Here is a 24,804-nt window from a genome sequence, read left to right on the forward strand (position 1 = left end):
AAATTAGAACAGAATTTGTCATAAATAGAGCAGGTAGTGTGAAAACAAAACTGAACTCTGAGCCATAATACCAATACCACATGCCTGTAGTAGCAAATTATACGTGCGGTATATAATTCAAAGAATTGAGGTAGTGTGGGACTGAATTTTCACAATAGAACTTTATTTGTTGCATTTTTTATACACAGTGCAGCTTAAAGTGCAGTGTGAATTGAAAAATAGAATGTATATAAAAATAAATAAGATAAAAAGCACAAATTAGAGATAGAAATCCTTAGCCAAAGGAATTTTTAAGGTTTAGCTTTATCCAGCATTGCACAATGAAATATTCTCTGCAATCTGTGCTACAAACTCAGAATAAATTGAACAAATAAATCAAATATGTTAAATTAGAATGGGATTGGTAATAGAGAATGTAATGTAAAACATAACTTTCAGCAATGCTACTACATAGCCTTCAGTAGCCAATGATATATGCAATATGTATTTATACATAATTCAGGTAGCTTGGGGCTGAACAAAACTTTACTATTTGGATTCTTCATAAACACGGTGCAGCTTCACGTTCTTTACAAACTGAGCAAGACCATTTATAAACCAGTTAAAATGGAAAGATAAGGATGACAAATGAACCTGGATGAAGAGCTGCAGTGACAGCTCAGCCATGCAGAGGTACACATGGTCAGAAATAAGAAGCAGCATAATTAGATGGATGTCTCAGAGGGATGCGTTCAGTGAAAAGTGTTGGAGTGAGGTGGAGGATTGGCGTTTGTAACCAACATAGCAACAGTGCTGCATGACCACCGGTGCTCTGTGACAGCTGGGTCCATTTGAACTGACAGTCTGCCGCTGGAGCTCCATTGGCGGAGAAACCCATCAATCCTGGGCGCGGATCCGCTCCGTGTCCCTGTCGCGGCGTGGGGAAAAGCCTTTGAAGTCGGGGGAAGGCGGCACCGAGCAAATTATGCCATGTGGTGCTCCGGAGCGGCGCTCTGATTGGCCCGTCGTAACCCCCTTGTTAACGCCCATTTCTGAAGGATACCCTCTCTGATTGGCTCATTCGGCCACCCCAGATTCACCGTTTGCGCGTTCACAGTTCTCCAATTCTGAGCCGCGGCTTGCGTCAGCAGCGTGAACCGGTTTGGATGAAGACGCAGCGGTCCTTCGAAGGTTTTACGCAAACGGCGCAGCTCACATGCGCAGCGACAAAGACTGCGAGCCCGAAACCTATGGGGAAGGAATAAAAAAAGAAAAAGAAATTCAGTATCGTCGCAATCTGTACCTAAAGACCATCATTTTGTGAGGAGCTCGCTGCCTCCGGGGCTCCTTGAAGACGCCGTAATTTGACAGCAGCGTGGCCGGATTTTGCGTTGGGCCAGAGAATTGGTTGTTCAAGACTGTGGCAACTGGCAGATTTTCCGTTGGACGGTCTGTAGGCTAGGGTATAGCGAGGGAGCCGCCATGGCAGTCGGATCATTGAGCCTCAACATCGGGATATGAAGAGGAGCTGCATGTGTCCCGATTCATCCAGAAAACGCCGCATTTAGCAGTGATCCGCGCCGGATCCGTATCTGAACTCTTTGTCAAACTGATTCCGCGTGCTGAAAAGAAATCGCTTTTTTTGCTTTTAAACCGAGGGGGCCACAGGGAGAGGCCAGATTCATGACTATTTTAGTCGGAGACGTGTCTTCAGAGGCCCGCTGAAAGAAAGAAAACCTGGAATACACGGAAGAAATGATGCTCTGATCGGCCGTCTGCTAATAAAGAAAAGGGTAGTTTATTAGGCGATACCAAGCAGAGTGAAGGATCGTGGAATAAAGGGAGCTCTTTCTGCCTGTCCTCCCTGTGAATTCCGCTCACATTCATTTACTGTCATCCCTTTTGGATGAGAAGGTTCGGCGAGTCGTCCTGTCCTGCCGTTTAGCGAGTCACTGTCTCCGAGTCGAGAGAATCTGAAAAGGAATCGGATCATGTCGGGTCGGCCCAGGACCACATCCTTCGCGGAGAGCTGCAAACCAGTGCCGCAGCCCTCCGCTTTCGGCAGCATGAAAGTCAGCAGTAAGTACACCCCCATGTAATTCTAGAGCACCTTTTTCTGCATGCACCAAGGCCCAGCGTGGGGCTACTAGAGGCTTGATAAATGCCTCCTCGCTGACCGGGCTGGAAATGTGTCAAGCTAGCACCGCTGTTAGCTTCCCCGGTAGCCTAGCCCTGTCATGTATCTGTGTCACAGACGGTGCCGTGAGCGCACACCGCCGCGCTCTGACGCGCCGCCCCGGGTCCGGTCAGCCTGACCAGGGTGAGCAGGCCGCGCCGGGCAGGGCCGGGCCAACAGCGAGGTAGAGCTGGCACCGGCCCAGGTCACACACACAAAAACACTCAGTCCCTCTCCTTTCTTTGTTTTTGTGATTATTGTTCCACTTGAAGGTAGATTACAGTAGATCTCATAGCGGCGTTACTACACGTATGCGTAATGGAGTTAAAGCGATAGGGCCGGTTTATTACGCAACTGTCAAAGCAGGAAGGTGCGCCCGTGGTTGACTGACGCGATCCTGGAAAGGGCTGGTTTCTGCTGCTCCTGTTTCTATGTCGAAATTAGACGTCGCGACGCCCGGAGGAAGTGTGACACACAGTATCCTGTTCTGTGAAGCCTCAGTGGCACCGAGCCCGAGGCTGGTTATAGACCGGCTGCAGAGATGGAGCCATGCGACTGTCAGGGCCTACCAGGGAGGCTGTCAACGCTGGACACATGTAGTTCATCCAATTTCTGCTTTGTATCACCTCTGCTGCTGTGTCAGAATCCCATCTAATTAATGTGTGTGTGTGCCAGAGGCTGCAGATAGGAGCTTACTCACATCAGGAACTGCTCCACCTGTCCAGAAGTCTGCATTCCAGTGACCTCAATTCTAATTTATCAGACAAATGAATGAAATTTGAACACTTACAGCACCTTTGTCTTATCTTGCACACATTTGGGTGTGTGTGAGGTGAACAGACGTGCATGTCGAGGAATAGCGGTGGTGCTCCAGGGCTGTGATGTGATCATGATGTGTGGTGTTGGGGTGAGGCCCGAGGCTGAAGCTCTCTTCTGGGCCTTGGCACTGGAAACCACTTAGTGGATGATGACACACACAGAAGCAATGAGATGCACTCCAGCCCCAAACCTAATACTCGCCTTGCCCCAGATACTAGTATGGAGGTTCTGGAGCGTCCCTGTCAGTGTGATCGAAATGGAAAAGGGCAGGGGAAATGCTTCTCAGTGTATAGAAATGTTTTGTCAGTAGGTCAGCTATGTGTAAGAACTTGAGGACCACGTGTTTGGCCTGATTGTTTTTCAGACATAAGCCACTGAATTAGCAGAAAATGCGAGTCTGACCTTGCTGGGTTTAACGTTGTAGAAGTTATTATTCTTTTGCCATGCTTTTTCAGCCTGATTTTTTTCCCCTTTTACTCCTAGAGGCTCATCTGGTTCGTCACTCCATAATTACCAGTCTTAAAAGGCTGAACCTGGAGTCGCCCAATTTAATGAGCGTTAAATAATTGGATTTCTACAAACAGGTGGCGTCCAGCCCCGTAGAGGAAAGTGCAGCCGTTGATTGCTCAGATGTCCCTCCTGGTGAGATGTCAATGCATGAAGCAGTTCACGCGATGATCTCTCAAGTTGGATTTTATACAGGAGGCATTGGGATGATGTACAACAAGGAAAGTAGCTGGTGACACTCAAGAAAACGGGAACACCAGCTGTCAGTTGTGGGTTTGTTCGGCTCCGTTTTGCCATCATAATAATGGATTGTGGTTGAAAAGTTGACAGCAACGTGTTGTACTCCAGTATAAATGTTGTTGTCGTCTGGTTTCAAAGGTTGGATTCCAGTTAAATGTACAGTTTTTGAAATTCTGAGTGAACTGACAGTGATTTTCATTCTTCTTCTGCTTGGCAATCTGATGGCAATCAATGGATCAAAGTTCAGTCTAAAAGCAGCATAAAATCACCAAATAATATCGCTAAGTAGCAATTAAGTATTATTTATCTAATACCCAGTGTAAGCCATCTCGGGGCACAGTAAGGTCAAGATAATATAATATCGTCACCTTCCTAAAATAATGGCTGATGTCAGTTTTTGTCAAAGATTTTTTTTTTTGCCTAAATCCTCTCCTCATGATGCTGCCCACCTCTGGTAAAATCGCCTACATCCTCAGCTGACCAGATCATGTGGTTCTACCCCTGCCTAGGCCAAGGTTTGGTTTGGTGTGGTTCAATTTTAGGAAGATGTCTATTATATTTCAGCAAAAAAAACAAAAGAATCCAATCGTCCTCTGAGCAGGCACTTTGCGACTAATTAGGCAAGATTATGAGGCTTAAGGATGCTGCTCAACAGTTTATTTGGTAATATTTAGTTATCATTTAGATCTTCAAATTGTAAAAAAACAAATGGTGAAAAATGCCCCATGACAGATTCCTTAAAGCTGAGATGATGAGTGTCTTCAGTGTGGTTGTTTTGTCTGACTATTAATTGCAAACTTATTGAGTTCACTGCTGTTAAAAAGTATAATTTTCACATCTTGGGTGAAGGAACCAGCTAATTTTGGGCCTTTTTGCCCGGATAAATTCTTTAAGCTGATCAGAATCATACCATGTTCAGCTCTACTGTAATGTAGAGAAATGGTTACTTTTGTGAAAATAGTGGATTTCTCTGAAACAAGTGGCTTCAGAAACTTTAGTTCTACTTCTGGTATTTTCTTTTTATTTTTTTTTAAATTTAAATCAATCAGATTTTTCTTTCATAGGTACAAAATATGCAGTCATGATTGACTTTTATGTAGCACCATGGTACTTTGTTGGAATCCACCTTGACTTGTTTATTTCTCCCTCCAGTATGTCATCTACCATCACCCCGACCTCCACCATCACATAGCACGTACACACACACACACACACACACACACACACACACACACACACACACACACACACACACACACACACACACACACACTTATGCTCATTTGTGTGCAAATAACTTGGCTGATGATCCTAAGCAGCTGTATGATCCTGGAGAGAACACTCCGACCCCTCCCACACATGCAGACGGAAACACACACACACTCACACACACACATACATACATACTTATATTCACACACCCACATGAGCACTCTTAGGTTTTGTTTTTTGGGGGGTGAGGCAGCTGGCCAAGAACAATGAGCGGCTTGTTTAGCATTTCAAAGCTGCAGATCTCTCTGCCTCTTTCTGTCCCTCTCTCACATTTCAGAAAGCGATGATGGGAACAAAATGAACTAATTATACTCTTTGATTCCAAATGAAACAGCGGGGCTCGCAGACAAGACAAGAGCCACCAGAATCGCTCAGGATTTTCAACAGAGGGCTGAGTTTTGAGGGGAAGCGTAAGAGGAAGATGATCAATCTCCGCTCAGTCTGCTGGGTGTAGTCGGCGTGGTGGCAGGACTGTGGAGCTGAGGCTCTACAGGCTGCACGCCAATCTCATCTCCAAAATCTCTGTGCCCACATCGTGTCTGGTCATAGAAACTCTCCCGTCTCGATGCTGCTTTTTGCTCTGTATCAGTGGTGGCATTCCTACGACTGGATATTCCAGCAATTATCTCATCAGCTTTACGACAGGGGCCAGACACTTTGCACTTTGCGTGACGGTGTGCACCGACACAGTGTGTACATGCTTCTGCTGGTGGCACAGACCAGGCATGTGGGCAGTGGTGGCCGAGTGAGATTCCTCAGACTGGCAGGAAGCTGTTCAGTGACCAGCAGGTCGGCTGTGGTTGGACTAGTCAGCATCCTGGTGCGAATGTCATCAGGGTGTTCCTGTCAAAAGAGAGGATGCATGTCAGTGAAACTACCCCGAATGAATGAAGGTTACAAAAATATGTCTAAATACAATTTTAACTAATGTCATCTAGATCTGATAGCAGCAACCATTTCAATTGTTTCTCTATCCTTTATCTACCGTAGATGTGTCCGCTGTCATAAGCCAGGTGAACGTGGTTATGACATTCTGAAGTGATTGAATTGTTTATAATTAAGGAAGTGTCTGATAATATCAGCCCAGTGATATTGGCATAAAAATGTAATATTGGTCAATATCGTTATCGATTTTTATTTATTTTTTGCCTGTCATGAAAACCGGTAAAATATTGCCTGGATTTTGCTGGCATTCATTGGACTTATTGAGGGAGGGAGAAATTATTAGATGATTAAAAAAATAACATAGATATGGCATTTTTTCCATGACTTAAGTTGAAGTAGTTTTCTTATTTTTCAAAGACAATGTTTACATTTGGAAGCTCTGTTGCATTCTAGAATGCATCCAATGAGGCATCACAATAAAATTAGTCATGATGTGTGAATTCCACCACAGCAGATATGTGATGTTAGCTAAAATTAGTTCAATAACCCGCATATATCGGTATCGGTTCATATCAGAATAGGAAGTTGAGAGTTGGACTATATTGGTATATCGGTTATTAGCAAAAAAGCGAATATTGGACATCCCTATTTATAATGTCATCCTCTGGTCTGAATTCACATTATAGTACATGTTGGGGATAGAATGACGATCAGTATGGTGGATATATTTTGACAGATATTTGTCATTTTTGTGATTGGCATGGTTTTATGCTTTATCTATTTATATTAATGGTATTTCTATGAACCGATTATTGATAAACTAAATGTGCTACTTCAGGTCTGATGCAGCCATGTGAACAATAACTGAACAAGAAACACGAGCCGTTGTCACAAACCAGTAGCTGCTCTCACAGTGGCTAAGGCTATGCTAACAGTTAGCGGCTAAGTTAGAGGACAGCCACAAATTACACCCTGAAACAGAGTCTGGAAAACAGTCATTAATCATGCTTTAAAATGTGGACCTTATTGGACAATAAAGGTGATAGAACATATGAAAGACGAAGAGAATAGAAAAGACTGCAGAAGACAAACTGATCAATCTTGGTGGATCCCACATAAACAGAGAAAAGCATCCTAATTTAATCAGTCCTGTATGTGTTTTACATATTCAGTTATAGTCATTCTTATTAATGAAGAAAATTAGTTATTAGGGATGCCCGATATTGACTTTTTTGTCAATAACCGATATGCCGATATTGGCCAACTCTCAAATTCTGATTCTGATATCAACTAATACCGATATATGTGGTACAGGTTTCACAATGCTGTTGGAAAATTTGTGCACCGATAAATGCCGACAAAATCCAGACATTCAGATATCAGTTTTCATGATAGGTAAAAAAAAACACCCGATAATGATATTGACCGATATTGCATTTTTATGCCAATGCCATGCAGTTAATATCAGTGGGCCAATAAAATATGGGGCAGCATGGCTCAGTGGATAGAGTGCCCATCTTGCAACCGGAGGGTTGCCGGTTCGATCCTCGGCCCGTCGTGCTCATGTCGAGGTGTCCCTGAGCAAGACACCTAACCCCTAATTGTTCCTAGTGGGTCGTGGTTAGCGCCTTGCATGGCAGCTTCTGCCATCAGTGTATGAATGTGTGTGTGAATGGCTGAATGTGATGTATCATGTAAAGCACTTTGGGTACCTTGCAGGTATAGTAAAGCGCTATATAAATACAGACCATTTCCCATTTAAAATATCACATCTAATGTGTATCCTTTCCAAATATCGCCCTGATTACCAATAATTTGCACCGGTATTGGCCCTACATAAAGAGAGGGGGAAAAAAAGAGTCTAATTTCGATTGATACCGAGTACATGTAATATTATATATGGAAGTGATTGTATGCCATATTTCTGAGAGCAGTGAACACGTGGCAGGCAATTAATTTGGCAGGTTCTCATTGTGTGACGTTCACTTGTAGTGATGCCACATGAATGGTGTGAAAACCTTCCTTCACCCTGCAGTAAATATCTGATGAATTTTATTACCACTACATGATTACCATGGTAAATTATTACCCTTATAGTGCTTCTAAATGGGACGCTCATTGACTTTATACAACCTAATGTCGTTATTTTGTCTTCTGTGCCATACAAATGTGAAAAATGCACCCAGAAAGTTAATGATCCAGAATCTTGCAAGTGAAAAGTGAAGCATTCGACTGAGATGATGACCATCTATGTCAAGGCAACACTGTATCTCAGCACAGTTTTCAATAATGTTGCATTATTTAGGTATGTAGCTTGAACTGTGGGATCGTACATGCCAGAATGAGTGAACAGCAAAACACAGTTTGAGTAAGATTCTGAGCTCTGAGTGTGTCAGCGCCTGGAGAAAAGTTGTAATTGTGGCAGAAAAAAAATCCTGAATGAAGGTGTGAATAAAAATTTGCCAGGTCACACCAAGACTTGGCAGAAAGGCAGAAAACTGTGAGACTCGGCACTTAAAAGTTCCCACGCTGTGTGTGTCACTGAAGTACACCCAGAATCTGAATCACCAAACAGTTCACACTCCATCACAGAGGAATGATGATTTATCTTCAGTGTTTTAAGCTTTTCGACATCATTTCACAAACTTGTACTTTTGCGAGCATGTAATAAACTTCATAGAATCTGTAGCACCTTATTTTTTATTTGTGTGAGCAGAAATTCATGGCAGAAAGTGCAGAATATACTTTAAGGCAGGGGTGTCAAACATGGGGCCCACGGGCCGGATTGGACGACTTAGTAAAGTGTAAAAATTACAGAAAAGACATCAACTGCAAATTCAAATTTTTTTTTATAAATTTAAAATAATTTGTAGACTATGATAAGTTGTTTTGTTCCCAAAATATACTATATTGCTTATGGTTCATTTGTCATTTTGTGTCTCATTTTTGTGATATTTTGTCTTTTTGTTGTTTGTTTTGTCTGACTTGTTTTGTTGTCTCATATTTTTGTCATTTTGTGTTTCCTTTTTGTTTTGCTTGTGTTGTTTGTCTATATTTTTTGTCATTTTGTTTCTCGCTTTTTCATTTTTCTCTCGTTTTTGTCGTGTCATTTTTTTGTCTTGTTTTCATCATTTTGTGTCTTTTTTTGTCTCGCTTGTGCCATTTGTCCATTTTTTGTCCCATTTTTTGGCTGTTCTTTGTTTTGTTTTGTGCCTTTTGTCTTGTTTTTTGTTGTTTAGTGTCATTTTGCATCTCATTTTTGTGTTATTTTGTCCATTTTTGTTGCATTTTTTCTTTTTTTGTCTGACTTTTGTCATACTGTATCATTCATTTCCAGATACCTGTGACTAAATGTTTTATTAATTTTTAGATACTCTGTAATCTGGTAGTTGTAATGTGTAAATGATAAACTGAGGCATAATAATATTGAAATTGAACTTATTTTCCATGTTGTTCATAATGTTTTGGTAAAAAGAAAATTCCTTAAACATGAACATTTTCAAAACGTACCATGTTGCACTAAAACAAAGGCAGGGTACCCGCGGATCCTTAAAAAGTATTAAAAAGTCTTAAATTCGTGTATCTAAAATTAAGGCATTAGAATGTCTTAAATTCATTAGAAATTCCTTAAATACAGTAGTCAGTGGTCTTAAATTGTCGGGTCTGTTTTTTTACTCAGGGGGACTTTGAATAACGTAAAAGTTGCGCCGGAAGTTTAATTTCAGTCGCGCGCAGACTCCTTTTTTCCTTTCTTCTTCGCGTCACCGGTCAGTCAGGATGGGTAAGTGCAAGTTTAAGCAGTGTTGGCTGGAGGACAGTCGGTTTCAAAGCTGGTTGAAACCCGTTGCCAATCTCGAGGAGGCCAGGTGCATTCTTTGCAAGAAGGATTTCAAACTCGGCACCATGGGAATTAAAGCGGTCGAATCGCACATGCAGGGCGCTAAGCATAAAATGGCGACAGAGAGTCAAAAACAAACGCCGGGCATCTCTCATTTTTGTGTGGGTCCAGCGCCCCAGCTAACAACAACAACCGCCGCTGCTACCGGTGCTGCTACCGCCGGTGCTAGCAGCACTGACCTGACGGTTATCTTTGGTGGGACAGCAACACTCAAATCCGAGGTGTTATGGATCTTGAACACTGTGGTGAAACATCAATCCTACACCTCAAATGAGGGGATTGGCGATCTTTTTCGTGTGATGTTTCATTGAGGTTCTAGTACAGCGGGATCCCTAACCATCGCTTGTATTTATAGGATTTTAAAAAAAAATTTCAGTCTTAAATTTAATTCAAGACGGCATTAAAAAGGTCTTAAAAAGTCTTAAATTTGACTTGCTGAAACCTGCAGATACCCTGAAAGGATTTGGAGTTGTGGTTATTTATAGGTTATTATGCTGTGATTTTGTTGGTTCGGCCCACTTGTTATTCTGAACTAAAATGAATTTGACACCTCTGCTTTAAGCCATTCATATTTACACAAACACAGATGAATTTAAGACTTTTTGCATGCGTCGTTGAGTGACAGCCTTTATAGAAAGACATTGCGGTGTCTGTATCAAACTTAAAGGCATTAGAGGAGATTTAATTTCCTACGACTTTGAACCTAGCATGCGCATGCCCACATACAACCTCTCCCTCACCCCACTCTAACCTCCCCCCTCTTAACATTTACGAAGAAACGCCCCCATCCAGAAACTTGCGTAGCACTCGTGAAGTTGTCTTTTACGGCTGGGTCCCCCTGGATCTTTAGCTGCCATTATGTAAAAAGAGATGAGCAAAACAAGTCGCCAGCTAACTACGAAGCTATACCAAAGCAACACATACAGAAAACGCGTAAGTCCAAGGCGTACGTAATCTACGTAACTAGGCCTGAGCCGGAAGATTTTTGATTGACAGGAAAGGGAGCAAAACAAACGCCTCGGTCCGAGCACTTTGATTGGCTGATGTTTTTCAGGTCCTGCCATGTCCACAGTCTTTTTTTTTTTTTTTTAATTCTTTTAGAGACCATACATACAAGTCCACTGAAGGTCAGTATATTCATTTTATGTGAATCAGACAAATTAAACAAAAAAACACATCCTCCATAATGCCTTTAAAATGATCCCCAGCCCTGCTTTTATCCTCTAGCTGCTCGACATTAGCGCTGCTTTGCCCCACTGTGTGCACGCGTTAGCCATATTCAGTTGCGACCTGAACTAGTCTGGTGACCTGAATTGAATATTGATGCCTCTGGCTAAAAGTTGCAACAGCCATCTCTCTTGTGCCACTTTGCATCTGAGCAACACGGCATATGCACATGAAGCAACGCTCTGTGATTTCTTACACCGGTTGTATTCCAGCGGCAGGCTGATTGACAGTAACCATGGCAACACTCGCAAGCTCACGGTGCAAGGTGTTTGTGCTTTCAGTGATTTCTCAGTAACTGCTGTGAATTTCATGTTTGTTTCATTATGATTTAGGGGACGCTTTCCATGTTCCAGGGGATGATTTTAACATTTAATTTTCTAATGGTTCCATCCTGAGGATTATTTATTAGAATAAAAAGGCGTCTCTGGCTTCTAAAGAAGGTAATCCTTCATTTGCTGTTTATTTCCCATGACAGTTTCCTACTATTATAAAATGAAGAGAAGTCTGTGTGAAGATTGACAGATAATGAAAAGGATTTGAGGCTTTTCCAGATTAGTGTGTGAAAGGTTGCGCTTCGTATAGGCTTACAATCAACCAGTGACAATGCAAAAGAAAAAAGCAATTTCAAATACATTCTTATTTCTTGCCGTTTTACACCAGTGTTGGATCTCACTGTGAGCTCTATGCGTTCGTCTGTGTGCGTGAGAGAATGTGCAGACTTTTCTCACGGTTTGAGGAAGTGCAGAGGCGTCATAGAAATGGCCCTGCTGGAATATGTAGGCAGAGTTTTATTCCTTTCTCTCTCTCTCACACACACGCAGACGCTCTTGGAAAGTCTATTTCAGTCGTTACAGAATCCTTCTTCGGTTTCTCTTTCTAGACTCTGTCCTGGAGAGAGAAGGTCTTTCTGCTTCCTCAGGCCTTTTCACCTGTTTTCCCACATCCTTTCCCTGCTCTTTGATTGTGATCTTCAGTACCTGGACTCTTCAAAATAAACGGTGGAAAACACACGAATAGTGCAACACACACTTGCATAAATTATTATTTTCTGTCCTGGTTGAACCCTGAGCGTTTCGCTTGAGCGAGCATGTGCACGTGCAGGCATGAAAATCAATAATCCTGCTGGAAAATAAGCCCAGCCAGCCAGTGAGTATGAGATGGAAAAGACCAGGGAACGTCCACTCTATCTGTTACAATCCGAGTCAAAATTACGGCTTTAAAATAAATCAAACCCTGCAGCGTTAATCAACATAAGCAGATTGTTTAACGAAAACACTCACGCAGACGACTTAGAAGCTAGTGTTTTGCCAGAAGCCGGCATGACACGGCCACATCCACCCGTCGTGGACAGGACACCGTGGCCTGCCAGCGTCCTCCATGTGGAGGTGTCCTGCTAACACTGCACGCTGCATGAGCTCGCTGCTAAATAACACCAGGATCTGGAACAGCCAGGCAGCTCTAATCCATCCATCAACATGATTTTGCTCACACCATGAGCTGCTGCTGCTGACGATCTCCAAAACTCACTTAAAATTAGAGGTAAAGCTATGTTCAGTGTTCTTGCATTTGTTTAGGCTCCTCTGCTGGTGTTTGTGTGAAAGGATATGCTCATGAGAAGCTGATTTGGAGAGGATTCAGGTGTTGTTGGTTGTGCGGAGGTGTTGGGGTTACCTCCAGAGGCATTCAAAGAGTGGAGATGCAGAAGCTGTAGTTGTAACTTGTGACGCACACTCCTGCCCGGTCATTGTTTCGACAGCCAGCTGGTGTGGACTTTAGCCCTTGATACTACTACAGAGAGGAGTAAGGGAGAGGCAGTGTGAGGCATTTACATGTGGGATTTTTGGGTTGTATAAAACAAAAGTTGAGAAACTTGGGGAAGTCTTCGGTCACAAGTCAGAAATAGTAGAAATAAATCACATTATGAGACGTGTCTGTTGGAAGTTCGGTGTCCAAAACAGCCTCCAGAACAAAAAAGTGACATTGTCAGACTGTTCAGAACCAAATTCTCACAGTGTGTCTGCTCCTATGATTCACATCTACAAACCAAGCAACCACCAGAGGCCACATAAAAGGATGAAGAATATCCTGGTCTAGAGTTTGGAGTCCAAACTTTGTTTTCTATGGTACACTGTTGGCTTTTGGAATGTACAGCAAGCAAAAAATCTTATTTTTTTTCACACTTTGAAGAATGGACTGGCCATTTCTACTATTATTTGACATTTTATCGACTGATTGCTTATTAGAAAACACGATTACAGACCAAGAAAATCACTGTCAGTTGTGGCATTTCTTTAAATTACCTTGGTAAAGGTGTTGTCAACCAAAAAAACAAACAAAAAAAACCTTTGTCACCTCAAATTTTTACCCACTTTTCAACTAATTGATTGGTCACAAGGAGGAAAAACATCTGCATGTTATGAATAGATTAGCTAAATCAGCTACAGTGCCAAAATAAACGATGCATAAACATAAAAAGCTAGTATTTGCAACACATTAAATCAGTTGTTTTTCAGTGAAGTGATGGTAACTACACACGGTGCCTCTTTGACAGGATGCCACTTAGTTTGGATTCGAGTAAAGGTTCAGTGAACATAAATGCTGAATTAGTTCGCAATCTATACTGGGATCAGCAAGTTCAAAGTTGGGGAAAATACAGGAGTGTCTGTTCCTCCAAAAATAGTGGATTAATCCTGGAAGGCGATTGATGTACCGCTTATGCTTAGGTATGTTTCCCAATGAAAGCAGCACTGCGAACCGTCCAACCAAATTGGGAACATATCGAGCAAGCAGCTGACTGCAGCCCTACATGCTCGTTCTCGATGACTGCACACGCTACTGCTTGACAGAAAGTCCTGATTTTGTGCCTATTTTCTTCTGAGCTTGTCTTTTATCTCTTTGCGTCTCTCTGAAGGAGATAAAGATGGCAGCAAGGTAACGACAGTCGTGGCCACCCCCGGCCAAGGCCCCGACCGGCCACAGGAGGTGAGCTACACGGACACTAAGGTCATCGGCAACGGGTCTTTCGGCGTCGTCTACCAAGCCAAACTGTGCGACTCCGGAGAGCTGGTGGCCATCAAGAAAGTCCTGCAAGACAAAAGGTTTAAGGTAAAGAAAAAAACTGCACATACAAACACAATATCAGCTGACTCCCTTCTCTGTCTGGGCAACAAAATGCAAGAAACAAAAGGACAGAGAAAAGCAGTGTGCGTGTGAATGATGACGGTGCACATAAACGTCTCCTCCCTCCTTAATGGATGTGACTGAGTAACTGTGAACGAGACGTGAATGGAGCGATCTTTCACACGAACAGGGAGATCAGAGAAGCTGCAAAGCGAGAGAAAACAAAAGGAGAAACTTCGGAGTGTTTTGCATTCAGCACATTCCTGCTTTAATGTGTGTTGCAGGAAGTGTGTGTGTGTGGTAGTGGTGGGAGGGTCTTTTGTCGCACAAACAAACTTGAACCCATTAATACCCAGGCATCTGTCAAGTTTAGCCCAGTTGCCACCTTGGAAATGTCAGGTTTCTTTCCAAGTAAGGCTGTGCTGGAATCTCCCTCCTGAGCTTTGAATAGATTTGACTGATGGCTTGTTGTTCCTTCACTGGGGGCAACATTGTCTCAGCTCGAGTTTACATGTGTGGACTTCAGTAGCCTGGTCATGAGGCTGCTGATCATACTTTAGATATAATAGTTACTTGGACATGCAGGAATCTGGTCTGTACATTACAAATATTAGCATCCAGGTTAAAGTTTGCTGCATTATAATGATGTCATTTTGATGTGTCAACTGACCTGACCTGTATGTGTTGGGAAACCTGCTTCCTGTTTATTACAGACAGTCTGGAGATTTCAATGCACCAAGCATATTTAGTGCTTTCATCACCAGAAAAATCTTTCAGACCTTGGGTAAGAGACATACATTCAACAGTATCTTCTTTTCTTTTGGAGTAGCTGACACGTTCCTAATTAAGGACTTACCCAAGTTTCTAAAACTGATGATTTACCTCCAGAAACACAAAATGATTACAACCGGGATGTTTACACACTCACTGTCACTGCTGGTCACTTTCAGAAGCCTAAAGAACAGCTGTTTAGATTCTCATTCAGTTTTATGAGCTTTAAAAATGAGGCTAGAGGTACATGCCGTTTTAGTCACATGAACACACACAAAACAGGATAAGGGCTCAACATGTTATTAAATTGAGAGTTTTGTCAAAATTCTGCCTGATATTTAAGATAAGATAAGATAGACTTTATTCATCCATTTTGGCTACTACATTTATTAAATAAACTAAACTTAAACCAATACAGGTTAATTCAGTAGCCCTGCAATAAATCATGGCTTTATAATATAGGTTATATATTAATTATATTAATGACAGTGCCCTATTGTCATCTATATAAATGGAGACAAATTATGAGTAACACTGTGGAGTTTAATTCACATACTACATATTTCAAAATGATCTTAAGTTTGAATCTCATCTAATACACCAGCATTTACAACTGAGTGGATGCTGGTTTTTCTTTTAATTTTTTTTCTTTTTAATTTCAAGTTTAACATGTGCTAGTCCTATCTAAACATAGCAATCACTCGGCGCTTCTGGATGCAACTTTCTAAGCAATCATGAAAAGCTTTTGTGCTGATTGGAGGGAGCGCATTTCCACCGTGTGATTACTGACTAGAACTGTTTACACCGTAGTGTAACAGTGTGGCTGTCAGTTCTGTAGAGGAAACGTCGCCTTCAAGGATCAGGCTGTTAGAGCAGGGGGAAAAATAGACGGAACAAAGACGTTTGCAAATGTTATTCCCAACGTGAACCCCTTTGTGTCTCTGTATCACATATGCTCAGGCTTCACAGAACAGCCAGTGTGCACGGTGAGGATGATGCAGCACAATGCGGTATTATAGTGTTTCCCACATGACTGCTGAAAAACCTGCACATGACCGTGTTCTAAACAGGCTTTCAGTTCATTTAAACATCTTGCATTTCTAATGGAGGACGGCAGCATTGGGAAAGAATCTACCTCAAGTGAGGTCTTGGAGCAGAGCCGGATTTAGTCTTCTGCTGAGACACTTGAAGTTTTCAGGGATCCACGAGGGAAGAAGATCAAACCCCCCTGACCTTCTGGTTCTGTGTGTTTACGCATATTTTACTCAATGCAGTATAAGGCTTTATTTTATTTTTTCATTGCAATCGCAGGTTCACCTACATAAGCAACCTGTAGGGCAAGTTTTTTTTTGGAGAATGTGCCTGTGGGCCTTAGGGGGTTTTAAGCATTCATATCCTCGAGCTTTACTCTTTCTATGTAAGCATGCTTGACCTACTTGTGTGATTCTTTTTTTCTGTATGCTTTTTAAAGATGTCATTTGGTAGAATGATGGTTTGCAATCCATGCCTTCCTGTAGTATGTGGGGTTTGTTGACTTTTGCAAAGGTACAGCTCCTGTCTATTTAAGATGGGTTTTATTTGCACAAAACCACTTCCCTGATGAAGGTTTAGCACCGAAACCTCATGAATAAATTCATTTTTTGCAGGTGAGACAGCGTGCACGAATCTTTTTGTAGCTTTTGGAAAGGCTTGTCCCTCTGCACTTGTCTCATGCAACGTATTTGCAAACAGTAAAGTTCCTTTGTCTTCAGTCAATGAGCAAAGTGTGTCGAAAAATGCAATATTAAAGAATAAAATGACTGCTAAGAGGCAAGCTTTGCAGGAAGATCAGCGTGCATTTGTGCCGTGTTACATCCTCGAACTCTAAAAAAGAACATAAAATAAGTTGGTCAGGGTTACCCAGAGTTAAACACAGAACTGGGGATGTCTGATAATATCGGCCCACCAATATTCTTGGCCCGATAAAGCCTCGTTGCATTTGAGAATGCATCCACTGGGACACCACAATAAAATTAGGCATGATGTGTTAATTCCATGACTAGAGATATGTGATGTTACCTAAAATTTGTTAAATAACCCACATATATCGGTATCGGTTGATATCAGAACTGGAAATTGAGAGTTATTCGCATATTGGTCATTGGCAGAAAAGCCAATATCTCACATCCCCACACAGAAGCTCAAGCTATTTCCTTCTTGCTCGTGACTTTATGTTCTTTTTTGAGTTATGTTCTGCTTTAAGTCGATTTCTCTCAACGTTGAGAGGAGTCGAGGAGTAAAAGCAGCTTCACTATCATCTGCCAGACTTCCAACCTGCCGCTCCTTTTTTCTGCGAGTCGCTGAAGTTTAGTCAGATCTGTTTTCCTGTAGCGTTTTCACCCAACTGGTTCAGCGAAATACTTGAGCAGCTCAGTGCCCGGAGTTTAACCTCTCTGAGGTTCGACACAGTTTTTCAGCATGTGTTAGTCTATCTGAAACCAGACAAGATAAATTAAGTCACTTAATGGTGTGGGGGTCGACCATCTGCCACCAAACTCACACTGCTTGTTCAGGACGCACACACTCGCTGTGACTCCAGCCATGATGAAGTCACATCCTGTTCTTCATGTTAGCCTGTGGTTAGCCAGAAACGCTAGCAGGTTGCATCTTTAAGCAGCTCAGTGGTCAGCTGAACGTCACGCTGTTTTATTGTTCAGTTTCCTCCTCGGAGCAGACTCTGCTCTCATCTGTCTCTCTCTTTCTTTTTTTTCTCACTTGCTCCTACTTGCTCAGCCTGTCCTCTTTGTAAGCAGCTTGTTTGGAAAAACGAAGGAAATGAGCGCTAAGACTCTTCACATGACTGTCAAGCACGCGCCATCAAGTGTGCGTTGCCCCGTCGCACACAAATACAAACCCCAAACACCTGCGTTCTATTTTCTTCTCATCCCTCCTCTTCAAAAAACCATTTTCTCCACACTTCTGTTTTTTTTCTGTCTGATTTGACACTCATCTTTGAAGAGAGCCTGGCTCGACTAAACCGTGCCAGTCCAACACGCACTTTATTTTCTCTCACGAGTCACATAGGGCGATCATGTGAACAGGCTCTGAGTTAGGGTGGAGCTGGTGAATGTGCGAGACAGTCTTGGTGGGCTGCTTGTGGTGCATTATGGGATGGATCCTCCTCCCTTCCCATCTGAGGGATCACATATCAGCCGATTGGAAAATGGATGCTGGCATTAGAACCAGCACTCACTCACTCATGCACAATGCATATGTGAGGATCATTATGTTGTTGAAAGGTCCACTTCCGGTTCAACTTTCAGACAGATGGCCTCACATTATCTTCAAGTACTCTCTGATCTGATGCAGAATTCAGAGCTGGATCAATCTCTGCAAGCTGCTCAGTCCCTCAGGCAGGGCAGAAATCTCAAACCATAATACCTCCACCACCATGCTTCACAGATAGCATGAGGTTGTTCTCTGGAAAATCCGCCTTTAGCCTGAACATGTTCTCTCATTCATCTAAAAAGGCCCGCTCTTCGCCTATATGTACACCAGCAAACCGTGCTGTTGCTCTAATGTTCTTTTTGGACGCTGAAGGCTTTTTCCTGGCACGCCTCCAGTGCCGGTTGAATTTGTGCAATCTCCTTCTGATTGTGGATGCAGCACTTTGATGCCAACGGCTGCAACAGTTACCTGCAGATCCTGTGATGAAATGTTAGGATTTCTGCACGCTTGTTTTTGCATCAAACTGCCTGCTGCTGGGCTGAATTTGCTGGAGCTGCCAGTCCTGGACGAGTTGGCAGTCGGTCCAAAATGGCACCACTTGTAGATGATTTTATTCACAGCGGAATGATTTATGTCAAATAAATTGGAGATGGTTTTTTTAAAATCCATTACCAGGCTTGGAGTCATCCACACCAGTTTTTTGTTTTTGTGAAGACCTTACAGAGCTCTTTAGATCTCGGCATGATGGCACCACACGTGGCAACAGCAAAGAGAACATCAGACACTGGATGTCAGGGGTTTAAATCAGTCAGGTTCCATCTTTTACTCCCAAATGAAGCTGAAATCAGTGGCACCTAATCTGGAACTAATCTGACACCCCTGGTTTTAATTGTACAGATTTGAAGGTATAATAAATACAACCACACTAAAAAGAATGAACCGATTTCATTACACAATATTTTAATAAGGAAAAGCAACAGAAAGCTCCAGCCAAGTCACAAGTATTCTACTCACAATCCACTTTTATTTGATGTTTAAGGCCATCGAATAACAACAGCGATCAACTCAGTGGATGGTGATATGCGTCAGGGAGGAATCGTCTTATCGCATTGATGTTGCCCGTGCTGCAAGTGGTGGACACGTTGAACACTTGTAAGACAGGAAATAAAAGGTGATTGTGAGTAGAACACTTGCGACTTGGCTGGAATTTTTTGTTGCTTTTACCTATTAAAATATTATGTAACGAAATCGGTTCGTTCTTTCTGAATAACCCTGTAGTATGGCAGGATAAAAATGTGTATGATCCAGTACTATGTCTGGTTAGATTTTGCTGTAATGCGAGCCAGCAGACTTTTCTGGCCACAATCCCTCACATTCGTATGAATATAAACAAGCTGACAGATAACAGTTTATTTTGCACTACAGGTTCCAGACAAAAGCTTAAGATGCAAGATTATCATAAAGTATGTCAAGGCTGTATGTATACTACATGAGACAGAGTGTACTTCATAAGCCGGCTGCACTGAAAGTAATAAAAAGTATGTGATTTTGAGCGTGGCTTAGGGATATACTTACTTTTTCCTCAGTGACCAATTCATCTTCTTATAAAAATGTCTGAAAAATGTCATTCAAAGAGGATAAGTGTTTACTTTTTAAAATCATGTTGAAAAAAGCATTAATTTCGGTGAGATGATCTTCATTTGTCACAACTAAATGACTAAAATCTTGCAACAAAATCAAGAAACTGGTGGATTTGTGGGTAGTTATGACAGTAATCTCCTTAAAATGTAAAACTACTTTATTGTTTACAGTCATCCGTAAGCTTAAGCACAAAAAGCTATAAAACCGGCCATGTGTTGGTGCAGGTTTTACGCTATTCCTCTGCACATTTAATCTTTCGCCAGACTCCATGTGGCTTCATTTGGCCGTTCACATCAGCAGCATGAAGTGCTCAGGTGTAGCACTTCCAGCAGCCTGCAATCAAAGCATTTCTCTCTCTCTCTCTGTCTTCATTTCCACCCGGTCTGTCTCCTCCTGTCTCTGCTGGCTGGGCGGCTGACACACTGGAGGATGACAGGTCAGCAGGAATGACTGCAGTAGAACTGGAGCTGGGCAGGGCTTTACTCAACAGCCTGTCTGCTCCCCCGCCATATGGTACAATCTCTCCCACACATTACAACACACACACGCCCTCAAACACTCCGGTGCAAGAAGACGAGGGCGTTGCCTGCAGTGCACGATGGTTCGATGGCTGGTCTGTGACCCACGCACAATGATGTCACTTCATGATGTGGGGGTTGTGCTAAGGGTGAAAAAGCAGCGGGGAGGACTGTGGGAAGCATTTGCATCTGCCTGGAAGTGAATTAGCTTGAAAGGAGAGGGTAAAGAGGGAGGGGAGAAGGGGTTGTCTATACCAGACTGTTGAGCTACAAGATGCTGCTGCCGAGGTCGAGTGGTGGACGGACAGCAGCTCTCTGTTCTGTTAAAAAATGAATGACGGGGTTTTAAATCCTGAAAAAGTGAAGGATGGCAGCGATTTTCACTCCACCAGCCAGCCTGGTCCTGACCCACATAGCAGGGAATCTCATTAGATCGTTCAACGAGCATCACGGACGTTTTTTTCCCCCGTTTAGTCGAACTCATTCAGTCAGTCGGCCGGTTGCCTTGTCAGCCTGTCAATCAGCCACGTTGCTACAGTATAGAGCTGAAATTTTGATAATCAACCAGCAAAGCAGACTGCCAAAGCTTGAAATGTGCAATCAGATGTCTTGTATGTGTGATATATTGTGTATTTATTTTTCGAGTATCCTCTTCAGTGTTAAATAATCATGTTCTAGTTAGTTGAGAAGCATTTTCTTTCGTTTATTTAGTTATTTGTTTATTATATACCTCTGACTTGATGCTGTTTTGCACTTTGAAATGGGTACAATGACAAATAAAGATCTTCTATTCTCTTTTCCATCAAAATACCAAACATTCACTGGTTCCACCTTGTCAAATGTGAATATTTGCTGTTTTTCTTTCTCTCCTATGACAGTTAATTGAATAGCTTTGCTTGAATAGCTCTGTTTGAAATCCCACTTGGGCTCAGAGAGATTGTGATGGACATTTTTAATTATTTTATGATGTGTGATGAACAAACATTGTTTCAGGTTTGCAAAAAAACCCACAATTAATTCCATTATCGGTTAATCTGATCATTTTATCTAAGAAGTGTTTCATGTAGTCGTGACAAATAATACCCATCACAAGCCTACAGCCCAAGGTGATGTGTTAAGATGTCAGCGGAACAAGTGAAGATTGCTGAACAAGAACAAGAGAAGATTTTTTGCAGTTTTTATTGGCTAGACTTAAACAATCAGTCAAAGTAATGGTCTGTCAGCTAACTAGTCATTTCTAGCTGCTGCTCTACATAACCAGTCATATAATGCAGATACTAAACCTCTTAGTTCTATATGAGGAAAAGTTTAGAACTGCGACTTTCATGGGTATTTTCCACTTCTTGAGTCATACCCTGAATCAGCTGTATTTAACATCCGAAATCCAGAAATTATCATCCCGATTTGAGTGTCAATTTGTCATTCATCCTGTGTTGCATTAGGTTCTTTCCATTAGTTACAGCAGCTCATGAAACAGGCTCCTTCTTAAATTAAGTATCATTACTGTACACCTTGAAAATATTACAAAATAAGAGTTTTCTTTATTTTTTCCTCATTCCACAAATAATCATCTGGGTCAATATATAACTGAGGGACTTTTGAAGTCCACGGGATATATCTTGCATATATTTTTATTAAAAATAATAAAAAAATGTTTTTATGTTCATTATGATCGTGTCTTTACAAATACCATAATTATTTATTATGGAATCAGTCATTTATTAATAAAACATTTTCTACTCCAAACCTGAAGTCTGTCTCTACACATGACCACACCCATTAATTGCACATCTCGGAAGTGTCTCCACAACCTTTTCCCCCCAGAAATCTGCAGTTTTTGGTCAGCTAATTAGCTCAGTTTTTGGTGTGTTTACAAGTGAATAAGTCAACAAGCACATCTACTGATGAATTACGTTGTCAGTGGCAATATACATCTGGATTTTCACAATAAGAGTCCCTTTATACATATATGAGGTTCGTTTCATGTCAATCCCACAGTAAAGATGAAAAGCTGTAATACATTTCTGATTAATATGCATGTCACTGCACTTGCTTTGCACCATTCAAATTGCACATGACTTCTGAAACAAAAGTCAGATTATTATGTAATGACTGGACTGCTCTGCCACAGACTGGTTTTTACTTTATCCCTGCATTAAGCTTTCTTCTCTGTTCTCTGCTATGTTCCGTCTCTGTTCTGAAAAACCACCCGTTTATTTCTCCACACTGGGGTCCACGCTCTCCGAATGTTACACAAGCACTTTAGATCAAGTCATCACAAAGCACTGTGATAAAGAGGAGGAGGGAAAGAAGGGAAATGGGAGAGAATATGAACTATAATGGAGCTGTTAAAGCTTTATGCAATGCTTGAATTCCTGCCCACCGTTGAGAAAGTCCATATGCACAGCCATTTTCTGCATGGACACACTATATGTATATAGATGGAGTGCCTCTACCAGGGTTCAGTGCTTACATTTTGTTCTAGTGGCCCTGAAAAGGCCTGCAGCTCTTCACACTAGAGGACACGAGATAATCTTTACTTTGACTCTTCTGTTATCGCATCCTTTTCTGTTTTCTGCTTTCCAGTTGCTGTCTTTTTTTATTAGGTTTTGTTGCTCTTAGTGTGGATGGAAAACATGCCACACAGTGCTTGATTGTGTCATCTTTTAGCCTGCCGGATTGTTACTTCCACGAAGGAATGAATGTCCATTATTTTTCTGTTTAATAGCATTCTTTTGCTGCTAGCACATCCGTTTTGCTCAAATCTTGACAAACTGGCACATTGACTTGTGACAGTGACGTCGCTGTCAGTGACATTATTGTTCAACCGCATGACTAAGTGTGTGTTTTCTGTCATAAGACACAATAATGTAGTGTTTTTTAGGCGCTGTAGCTACTACTTAGCAACACTTAATGCTCAAAATAAGGTGTTGCTCAATGTGCTGTTGGTCCAATGCTTGAAGTTAACTTGAAGACCACAGACTCAGTTGCAGAAATATATATGAATTCTTGATGTAATGTGCTTCTTATGTTTTGTTTTTTACAGAACCGCGAGCTGCAAATCATGAGGAAGTTGGACCACTGCAACATAGTCCGCCTGCGTTACTTCTTCTACTCCAGCGGAGACAAGGTCAGTTGGCTGCTTCTTGTTCTTCATCTGCTGATCTGAGGGGTTCATGTTTTAGTACAGTGGTCCCTCGCCAAATCGCAGGTCACTTTTCGCCGTCTGACTGTATCGCGGATTTGTAAATTGTGTTTGGTATCGTGGATTCTTCGCCATATCGCAGGATTTTGCACTATATAGATATTTTTGTGTATTCGTTATTGTGGCGAACTGCGTTGAAGAACTGGAGAAAGGAGATCTGCTTTTTATACACTCTGCAACTGGCAGATGCTTTTATTTTGACACAAAAACACAAAGTAGCATCATATAAATGTGTCAGGATGTCATCAAACGCACTTCACACTCATGGTCCTGGCAACAAAACGCTTATCCAAACTAACTACGCTGACGAAACCACAAAAACACAAACACTAATAATAGGGCTGCCACTAACGACGAATCGATGAATCATCTGAGCTCGATACGTCGTCAAAAGCAGAAGTACAGACATCCATGCTGTATCATGCATATGCTATATGTATACGCTCAGACGGTCATTTCTGTTGCATTGCTTCCGCTTTGGATGACGTATCGTGTTCAGATAATTCATCGATTCGTCATTCATACAATATATATAATAAATATGGTTGCAACTTCGCGGATTTTCATCTATCATGGGGGGGTCTGGATTGTAACCCCCGTGATAGACAAGGGACCACTGTATATGCTTTGAAACTTTCATCAGTGAGCCCAAGACATAACAAGGAAAAGGTCTTGATTTCAACGTGAATAAAATCTGACTTTTGGAGCGTCTTTTATTGGTGTAACAGACAACAGTTTTATTACAACTGGTGCGGTATGCAACGACGTAGCCTCAGATCTTAACCACATGGATGATTTATAATGTAGAAATATTTCTAGAGCTTCTATTGGTGCGATGCAGCTGAAGTGTTTTATCTGTAGAAGAAGTCATGTTAGCAGCACATAGCCACAAGTACATGCCGACAGTGGTGATTAAGTAACTGTAGTCATGAAGGGTCTAAAAAGGCCTAATTTCCAGTGTAGCTGCGATCCAAATGGCATGTATGTGCTTAAAAGAAGGAAATAAATGGCCTGGTTCATGCAGCATTACGACACTGCAGAGTCGGTCTGGACAGTGAAGGATAAAAGTGAAGAAGGCAGGTTAGAAGTAAGACACTTAGACGTCACCATGCTAAAATGAAATCATTAAATAATGTCTGCAAATATCTGCAGCATTTCCTAATAGTCGTCTCTTTAAAATGGCTGTGCAAAATTTTCTGTTCGTCCCACCCTGAAATGACAACAAAGCATGTAGAACAGTGGGTGTGATGCACTAAATCATGCTTCTTTTGTAATCTAAAATCTGAATTTATGGATCCCTCGTTAATTTTTTCGCATAATAGGGCCACACTTGTAAAGG

The 24,804-nt window shown here is 41.9% G+C and overlaps 1 protein-coding gene across 4 annotated transcripts in view; it reads left to right on the top strand.

The window, feature by feature from the left end:
* Positions 1-1,163: 1,163 nt before the first annotated feature.
* Positions 1,164-24,804, top strand: part of gsk3ba (glycogen synthase kinase 3 beta, genome duplicate a) — a 42,218-nt gene continuing 18,577 nt past the window's right edge. For 2 of the 4 annotated variants that reach the window (XM_051959420.1, XM_051959423.1), the window contains exons 1-3: positions 1,165-2,058; positions 13,915-14,108; positions 23,307-23,390. In XM_051959420.1, the coding sequence (XP_051815380.1) occupies positions 1,971-2,058; positions 13,915-14,108; positions 23,307-23,390 (366 nt within the window). In that variant the 5' untranslated portion in view covers positions 1,165-1,970. Of the gene's footprint in view, positions 2,059-13,914; positions 14,109-23,306; positions 23,391-24,804 lie in introns of all 4 variants that reach the window. The other 2 variants (XM_051959422.1, XM_051959421.1) reach the window with 2 other exon arrangements.

Source organism: Acanthochromis polyacanthus, chromosome 14 (assembly GCF_021347895.1).
Source record: "Acanthochromis polyacanthus isolate Apoly-LR-REF ecotype Palm Island chromosome 14, KAUST_Apoly_ChrSc, whole genome shotgun sequence".
Taxonomy (NCBI): domain Eukaryota; kingdom Metazoa; phylum Chordata; class Actinopteri; family Pomacentridae; genus Acanthochromis; species Acanthochromis polyacanthus.